At 54.8% G+C, this 9,503-nt stretch overlaps 1 protein-coding gene across 1 annotated transcript; it reads right to left on the minus strand.

Annotated features, from left to right (window-relative positions):
- Nucleotides 1–1,499: 1,499 nt before the first annotated feature.
- Cdk5r2 (cyclin dependent kinase 5 regulatory subunit 2) lies at nt 1,500–3,774 on the minus strand. Its single transcript, XM_057762334.1, has one exon. The coding sequence runs from the start codon at nt 3,602–3,604 to the stop codon at nt 2,498–2,500; it is 1,107 nt and encodes a 368-aa protein (XP_057618317.1). The 5' UTR covers nt 3,605–3,774; the 3' UTR covers nt 1,500–2,497.
- Nucleotides 3,775–9,503: the final 5,729 nt, after the last annotated feature.

The raw sequence follows: 9,503 nt of genomic DNA on the forward strand, positions 1-9,503 counted from the left end.
TTACCATAGCGACAGCCGCGAAGTGACCCAAGTGATCCTCCTTCCCTCCTCCCAAATCCGGAGAGATGACGGCATCGCGTTGACTGCGCCAAATTCCAACCAATAGGCGTCTGCTCCCGCCTTCCCTTCCGCTAGCTCCCCCCTCCCCCCCCCCCCTGCGCCCACCCCGAGAACTCGATTCACAAATCTGGACCGAGGATTTCCGCCTCCAGGCCGGGTGCTTGGGCTGTGGGTACAGGCCAGGTGAAAGCCAAGTCCGGTCCTCCGAGGAGGGCAAGGGGGAGGCAACATCCCTGGGTTCTCGGGACAGACTTCTGTAACTTGCCGCCAGAATAGCTTATACCCCACTCTTAAATTATTCAGAAGCTCTAGCTGAGGCCGAGTCCCCGTCTCTTGCGGATAGTGCAAGCCCCCACCCTGCACGAACGCATTCTTCAGCACCATGGACAGCGAACCCGAGGCCTTTTCTTTCCGGGCCCCTCCCGGAACTCTTTCTGGATCTTCGAGGCCTCAGGAACGATCGCGTTCGCAACCGCAAACGTTCTGCCAGAAGTCAGTCCTCCTAAAGCGGACGCAACACTGAATGTGCTGCTTCGCTGTGTAACTAAGAAGGCAATCGGGGAGATTAAGCAGGGATTTGTAGCCAAATGGCTTATTTCCTCCCTTCTTTCCATTCGGAATAGCTTCATCTCCCCTTTTGTTTCTGCCTATACGTGCACTGTTCTGGGGGTCAAGGGTCAAGGTCTGAGTCTCAAACAGGGATGTGTCTCCAAAGACTACTCTGGCTAGGCGTGTGTCCAAAGCAGCCTCAGTGCAATTCCGTAGTGACTGGTTACATAGGGGTGGTATCCAGTTCCCAAATGAGAGAGGTCAGGCCTACCTAGACTCCTGATCTAATGTATGATGGGAACAATGAAGAAAAGAAGAAAGAAAAAGAAAAACAGTTATCGTGGCCGGCCACTTCTGTCTCAAGGGTCACCTCATAGAAGGGGAATGACTTCTGCTGTCCTTACCATTTGTCCTTAAGTAGCCTGGGCATTAATAAGAAGCTAGGGCAGACAAGATGGAGGTCAAGATGGGGATGTGGATTCAGCCTCACCCCTTGGCTTATCACGCTTTACTCTAAAATGAAAGCCAGTGGGGGCATGTAGCAGGTTGCAGCTCTCAGGGACTTGACTTTCCTCTCTAGACCCCCATTTCTCACGCTCTTATCCTGCCCCTGAGTTTCACCCCTACTCCCGTTTATTTCCACCCTCCATGGACCCAAAGAAAGGCCGGCGCAAAACCATCTGTAGGCGCTTCCAGCGCTTTATAGTTCTCTCCAGGACAAACGGACAGACAGATAGTGCGGCCCGCGCCGTCGGCCCGCATCATTGGCACCTTGGACACGGCCCCAGGCCCAACCCAGTTCCTGGTACTCTCCCAGGAGGATTCCGGTCCCGCCCAGCTCAGCACCTCGGACAATTCCCGGTCCAGCCCCCTCCCACCCACCCTCCCTCCTAAAACAGCGAAATAAATTAAAGTATGGGGAGGGGATATGACAAGAAATCTAAGGATAAGGAAGAGGGCGCCCCTCCCCCAGGGTAAGAAGAGGTTTCTTTCTCTTTCTACCCATCCACAGAGAAAACACCACCGCTGCAAGCGAGGTACTCTACCAGGTTAGATCTTGCCCTCAAATCTCAGCCTCCTGAGTGAAGGCAGCATCCTTTCCCCCCTCAACTCCCAGCATGCAACACGTTGGAAAGATGGGGAGAGACTGTGGGGGTGAGGGAAAGGACCACCCTGATCTTTGCCTGGGCACCTGGGGCTGCAGATTCTTGTCTCACTTCAGTACATCCAAATAAAAAAACTAAGGGTCTTTTTGATCTGGGGAGAGGAGTGCAGAATCTCGAGGGGGGAGGGTTGAGGGGATGCAGGATGACTCAAGTAGAGAGGGAAGACAAACAGGGGAGAAGGTGGTGACACATGACAGGAGGAAGGAATAAGAACAAGAAGGGTACACGGCAACACAGGTGTGGGAGAAGCAGGGCAGGCAACAGGGTACCATCAGGCTCGGGGTAGGGTGGGGAAGGGTAAAGCCCAGGGAAACCAATGAAAAGGCAGAGAGAGGGAGGCAGCAGACAGAGGAAGGATGAAGACACAGAAAGGTGAGGAACTGGCAAAACCCAGGGTGGTGAACTTCGAGATGGCCACAGCAGGGAAGAGAGGAAGACCAGGGCAGAAATGGAAAGATGGAGGCGCAGACAGACGGAAAGGGTGAACGAAGTTGGGGGTGCCCTTCCCGCGATCATCCCCCACGCCCACCCCACACCCAGCAAATCCAGACACCGCCTCTGGCGTCCTAGCCTCCACCTTCCCCTGCGGGACAGGGGTGGCTCCTCCTCGGCCCAGCCTGGGCGTAGAGTGGCGATAATAGCGGCGGAGGCTTGATGGTCCCGGGGGTTCCGGGTGTGTGTGAGGGGCTGGGGCAGGGGGCGGGCGCGGCCCCTGGGAATCCCTAGCGGTCCAAGTTCATAGTCCAATGCTTGGCTCCGGCCGCGCAGCTGTCCCTGGCGGTCGAGGAGGAGGTGGTGGACGCGCCTCCGCTCGGTGGACCCCCGGTGCCTGCCGCGGCCTCGCCCTCGTTCTTGAGGTCTTGAAAGACTTGCGTGAAGAAATGGGGGTCGGCGTTGAGCCGTAGCATCTGCGGGCTGAGCCGCTGGATGAGGCGCAGGCAGCGCTGCCAGAAGCGCTCCTTGTCGGGCTCCACGAGGAAGGGCTTGAGCGGATAAGAGATCTCGTTGCCCATGTAGGAGTAGGCGAGGTAGAGGCAGGTGAGGAAGGCGGCCTGCAGTTCGGCGGCCGACGCCAGCTCGTCCCCGCGCAGCGACTCGCGGCACAGCAGGTATACGAACACCAGGTTGGCGGGCGTAATGAAGGCCTGGTCTTGCCAGCCCTGCAGCAGCAGCGAGCGGTCCACGCCGCGGAACCAGCCCACCAGCTCGCCGGGGCTCAGCTCCTTGAGGCGGTAGCAGCGTCGGCACACGAAATCGCCTAGGCAGCGCAGCAGCTCGCCCGTGGACGCCTGCACGATGACCCGCCGCGGCGAGCCTCCGGGCGCCGGCGGAGCCGCCTGCGGGGCTGGGGGTGGCGGCGGCGGTGGCTTTCCCCCGCCTGAACCTGGTGGCGGGGCGGCCGCGCTGCCCCCCGACGGGGGCTCGCAGGTGGCAGCGGCCGCGGGCACCGTGGGCACCGGCACGGCCAGGGGCTTGGCGGTTCCGCCACCGTCGGGGGCGTCGCGGCCCTTGCGCAGAAGGTTCTCGCGGTTGCGCTGCTGGACCAAAGGGTCGGGACCGGTGGACGCTGGCTTGGGCGTCACCTTTTTGCTGCCTTTCTTCTTCTTGGCCGAGGCTGCCACCAGGCGCTTCCAGGTGAGCGCCGAGATGAGCACGGACGGCCGTTTGAGCCGGCTCTCGCCTTTGCCGCCCTTGCCCGCCGGTGGCGCACCGTAGCCCCCCAGCGCCTCGTCCCCCGCGGGCGGCGCCTTCTTTTTCTCCTCCGGCAGCCCTCCCGGCCTCCGGCCCTTGGCCGAGGAAGCAGGGGAAAGCGACAGCACCGTGCCCATCCTGCAGAGCGGGGCCGGCGCCCGGGCCCCGGCGGGAACCGCGGGCGGCGCCGCTGCTGCTGCAGCCCCGGGGGACCCGGCGGTGGGGGGCCTAGCCCCGGCCCCGGCGCGCGGACGGGCGGGGGAAGGAGCCGCTCTGCTGCGCCGCGGCGGCTGCTCTGAGCCGAAGCTGCGCCAGCTGCAGAGTCAGCCCCACCCCTTGGGCCCCTTCTTTCGCCACGCCGCGCCCGCCTCACGCAGCCAGTCCTGACTCAAGATGTTTTTGATCGGCAGTTTCCCTGACCAATGGAATTCCGCATGTTAATCTAAAGTCCCGCCTTACCCACCGCCTGGAGTCTTCGATCCCTTACCTTTACCCAAAAGGGGAAAGGGGGAAATGAGGAAAGGAGAAAGGGAGGGGGTGTGATTCTGGGGTCTCTTTTTCGACCTGAGCAGTGCGGGGGTGGGGGGGGGATTGAAGTGAGATGGAAATAGCTGTTTCCATCTCTTCCTCCAGGTCCTAAAACCGTGGGTCTGAAAGCCGCAGTACAGAAGCCATGGGAACAGCCTTCCATTTGCTCACTTTTGAGTTTATTTAGTAGGCAATATGGCTGTGAGTCGAGACACCCCAGCCGCACCTGCTGGCGTCTCCAATCTGGACGTCCAGTTACTTTCCTCTTCGTCGCCTCCCCATCCCCCAGCACATGCCTGTTCAAAGGATGGGACTTTGAGCAACCCCACCCTTCCTCCTTTGCAAGAGGAGTCTTTGATTCCTGGGGTGGGAGCAGGGAGTCTCAAGATAAGTCCCTAATGCTTCCGTAGGTGATTCCCTGCATCTGCTCCTGACCCCTGGACAGCTCCTTTTTGATTGGCTGTCCCACCAACATATTGATCTCACCCTGGGGTGGGTGATAGATGGTTGGACTCTAGGGAACTCTGGAAATTGGATCAGTTGATGACCGCAGGCTAGGACAGCAAATGGGGCCTTCTGTGTGGTAATAGGCCCGGGAGGGTTGGCTCAACTTCCAGTCAAGACCTGGGTCCAAGTTGAGGTGGATTTTAATCGTTAAACAGCGTCGTGCTCTCAGGTCCCAGCTGATCCCACTCCCAGATGCTAGCTAGCTGCTAGACCGGGTGCTGCCGATTTCTCCGGATCCTTCCATTCTCTCCGCAGTGCCCATAGGCCTTTGTCCTAGACTTTGGAGTCTCTCAGCCTTACCTACAGGTTGTGAGCACCCCTTATTGTGGACCTGTTCAGTGTACCTTGTAGGACCCTTCTCTCCCAGTCATGCTGTGGATTCCATGCCAGGAGTCTCCCAGTTCCTTAGGTGTACCTTGGACGCTGGCATGGGGGATGTGTTTGATGGACAGAGTAGTTCCTGTCTGTCGATTTCTCAGAATTGTTCTTGAATGTCTCTCTCTAAGGCACCATCAGGCCTGCCTCCATTTCCACCAGACCAGCACAACACAAAGACTCACTGCTGTCGGGATCAGTGTGTACCCACAGTCCTCTCTGCCCGTGTTTCCTTATAGATAGGCTGTGCTGAGTCCCCTTGGCTTCAGCTTTTCTCTGCAATCTCACAACCACTGCTCACCCGCCCACTCCCAGAAGCTGAGGTCAAATCTCCCTTCACTACAACCATGGTCACGTACAGACTTGGGTTCTCTCTCTCTCTCTCTCTCTCTCTCTCTCTCTCTCTCTCTCTCTCTTTCTCTTATTCATTGTGGGGGAGGTGCACCTGCTTGCCACAGCATGTTTGGAGGTCAGAAGACAGCTTTGAGAAATAAGTTTTTGCCTCCCAGTGTACGGATGGTGGGGACCATACTCAGATCCTTAGGCTGGGCTGTGAGTGATTTTACCCGTCTCAACCATCTCACCAGTCCCAATGCGCTCTTTCTCAGTGGGGTCTTTCTGTGCCCTTGAGTCTGCTCTTTATTCTCTTGTGCCCAACCTCTCATTCTCTACATAGCTATGGGAAAAAGTTCCCTCTTTGTGGCTCCTATAACGGGCCCCCCTTACTTCTGAGTCAGCTTTTATCTGACACCCAAGGAACAGTTGGCTCACTTGGTATTTAAGGGCAGGCCCCACCAAAACTGAGCTGTGCTGGCCAAAACCTGGCATGTGAATCTGAACGGCACGCGGGTCCTAGCTCTCAGGAGTCTCTCACTGACATGAGGACTATTGGTGGTACCACTTAGGACAGGGGCTCTGCACCATGGATCTCCCATGTTGGTATCCCTACTCCAGGTCCAGCTGTGACCTTCTGTTACCCTGTTTGTCATAATCAAGAACTCTTTCCTGTTTCAGGGCACCAGATCACTGCCTCTGAGAATCTCACATCCCTTACCCCATCTGAAACTCTCTTTCTGGCTTACAGGCACTTCTCTTTCCTGCCCTGATTATCCTCCTGGGTCTCTGAGAACGTGCTATGGTCCATAACACTCTCTCAGAATACCCTATTGCCATCTATCAAGCTCTTCAAATCCCACCTCCTGCAGGAAGCTTTTCTGAACTGATTGAAAGAGTAAGCTAGAAGCACCAAGGTGTGAAAAGGAAGACCATTATACAGGGTAGAGGCCCAGGGGGATAAAGATAGTGGAACCAGGAAGGCTTCATGGAGGAGGGAGGCTTTAGAGAAGGTCGAGGACTTTCTTGCCACATCTGTAACTGTTTTCCTGATTGGATTATGTTTAGAGCCTGTGTATGATTCATTAATTGTGCTAGTTTCTGGATGTTGTTTCTCATCTGACCATTTCCTGTATGGCCTCTGGAACCATGCTGAGAGCAGGCTCCCTGGTTGGCTCTAATACTCTTCAGATGCCAAGGCTATGGCAGCGGGTCCAGACCAGACCAGGAGCTACAAGGCTCAGGACTTACTGATGAAGGGATGAAGGTCCACACCAATTTACCTTAGAAAAGCCCCTCACTCCCCTCCCTGGGCAGGTGAGCTAGGAATGTCTCCAAGCCATGCAATGCGAACTCCTTATCCATTTAGGTAACCTTCCCTTCTCCCTCTCTGAGGATTTAGTCTAAAGGACAGGAGCTAGGAGGTACAGCCCAGAGCTTGCCATTTACATGACCTTGGGAAAGTCATTCTGTCTCTCTGAGCCTCTGTTTCTTTATGATAAAACTCAGGGATTTGGTATGTTTTACTTTTATTATCAGATAAGAAATCACTATTAGAAGAATAAGATAGTATTTTAGGAATTGCACAGAAAGAGTTCCTACAGCTTCTTCAATCCTACAGCTCTGATTCCGAATCAAATTCGGCCTAAGAATCTGCTTCTCTCTCTAGCTCCAGCTTCCCCCTAATCTGTTTCTGTCTGCTGGGCTCAGGCTTTGTGTGCACAGCATCCATGTGAGGCCTGTGTGTCTGCAGTTCAGCCGGGAGACAAGGCAAGTGGAGATGGAGCTATTAGCAATGCAAATTATTCCTCTGTCCCTAGGAGCTCTACCAGAGACCCTGGAAGGGAGGCTAGCACAGGAAAGGAGGCCCAAGCTGCTTCAGATTCAGGGTCTCCCCAGTAAACATTAAACCTGGAGATTCCAGATCCTACATGTTGCATTCACACATCTTTGAAGGTCTCCTACAAAGAGGCTTGCACAGGTTCTTAAAACAGCCAGGGTGGAGCTGCAGCCTAGGCATCCAAACACTTGGAGCCTGCTGCCTGCCCCCAGCTCCAGACAGGCTCCCTGGTCCTGAGGCATGCTGAGAGGTGAACCAGCCTCCCTCCCTCCCTCCCTCCCTCCCTCCTTCCCTCCCTCCCTCCCTTCTTCCCCTCCCTCCCTTCCCTCTCTCCCTCCCTCCCTCCCTTCCTCTCCTAAGGGCTTACCTCAGGAGACCTGGGTTGTCAAGGCTCAAAGCCTTAGGGAGTTGAACCCCTCCTAAAATAACAAAGTAGAGTGAGAGGGGACATGCCTGGGGAGGACAGGAAACTGACAGGGGAGATGGGCTAGCTGCCAGGAGCTCCCCATTCTCACCTCTGTCCTTAATAGGAGGCTGTGTTAGAAGGACTTGATTAAGGAGCCCACATAAAGGTTCCTTAGAACGGGGAATAGAATTGGGAACATGGAAAAGGAATGTGATGCTCTGGGCTAGAGAAAGGACCAATGCTGAGCTAGGGGAGGATGGAGAAGAGGGAACAGAAAAGGGTGCAGGTAAGTGTAAGCTCCATTGCCCTGCCATGAACTCTGGTCTTTCCATGATGGAAGAGGGAGTCATGTCCTCCTCCTTATTACCTAACCCAGCCTCTCTCATCCTCATCCCCATTGCTAACCCCAACTGCCTGGTTCCTGTCTTGACCTTCCCTTGGCTTCCTAGTCTTCAAAGCTCTACCCAGGCATTTTTCTTAGTTCACCTCCTGCCTCCAACCAAGCCCCTTCTTAGCCTTCTCTCCTTTGCCTTGCACCCCAAGCATCCCCCCCACTCAATCTCCTCGCTGCTCCCAGGATAGCACTACAGATGCATGAGCAGATCAAGAAGGGCGGGGGTGGTGGCTGTTGCTCGGCTGAGATATTCTTAGCCTGTCTGGGGGCTGGAGCTGGAATCAGCGTTTCCATCTCAACCAGGCAGGTGCCTGCTAGAAGCTGCCTCTGCGGCTGGATCTTCATCCAGGGCAGCGTCCCTTACCTTCTCCCCGTTCCACTCACTGAGAACAGCCCCTTGGAGAAGCCTACCTTCCCATCCCTGTGTCCTCAGCCAGGAGGCTCCCAGCGAGATGCACAAGCCCCACTTCTAAGGACTCTTAGGGGGAAATGAGGGACCTTGAGAATGAATGGTCCAGATGCATCCCAGAGCAGCACACAGACTTTTTGGTGCTCTCAAGTTCACTTCTGCTCCACAACAGTCCCCGAGGGAAATTGGTCTCTTTCTTATCTTGGTTTACAAGAATCTCTCCTGACATGGGCTGACCTCTGGGGTCCAGTGTACCTATGATACTGAATACGAGACTCACTGGCCCAGACTTCTCATTTAGCACAGTGATCAGCCAGGAAGAAACCTAGCTGATTCCTTCACAAATAGCTCAGAAATTGCTTGTCCTCTTAAAGGAGACAGAGACTCCTGTGTGAGTTTCAGACTTGCTTGGGTCTTGGGTCTAGGTTCTAATCCAGTGGTTCTAATCCACTTAGGAGGTGCAACCTTCAGAAATTGTCTTAATTCCTTTGAGATCTATAAAATATCATCGAGGACTATTGTAAATTTTCATGCTTTTTGTTTGATTTTTTTTTTTTTTTTTTAGACAGGGACTTACTTTGTAGCCCGGGCTGGCCTGGAACTTAAGTGTAAGTGCATAGACTAAGTGGGCCTCAAACTCACCGAGAGCCACCTGTCTCTACCTCCTGCACGCCAGGGTCTGAAGTGTGCTTCACACACCCAGCCATGCTGTCTTGTAAAGTTCTGCAATGCATGTGAATTACATGTGCTTGGTGTTCAAAGGTGTTATATATGTTATATGACCTCCGTTTCACAGACCAGAGAAAGTCTGCCGGGCTCACACGATGAGCACGCGTTTCTTCGCTGTCATTTTTCCCTTATTAGGTCCTTCCCTGTTAAAATGCTGGAAAGGAATGCACTATTGTTCTTGGTTTTTGTTTCTGAAGCCAGATTATATGGCTGTAATTTCCTCTTAGCTAGCGCACTGACAGGCACCACATCTTGGACTTTTCTTGGGAGGTTGTTTGATTTGACTCGTGGGGTCATCGCCTGTTGACAGTTTGTCTGACCCTAGTAGCCTCGTCTGGTCCCGCTGCGGCCCTTTAGCTCTATGAACCAGCTCTGTGCAGGGCACTACCCTCACCTGGTCTTCTATTTAGAAGGTGTTCTTCACATCCCACATCCCACAGCCTCTCCAAGGATCTCCACACGCACTGGAGAATCTGTTCTGCTTTCCAAGGGCTTGAAGCAAGATGTTCTGCAAA

The sequence above is a fragment of the Chionomys nivalis genome, chromosome 2 (assembly GCF_950005125.1).
Source record: "Chionomys nivalis chromosome 2, mChiNiv1.1, whole genome shotgun sequence".
In the NCBI taxonomy this organism is placed as follows: Eukaryota; Metazoa; Chordata; class Mammalia; order Rodentia; family Cricetidae; genus Chionomys; species Chionomys nivalis.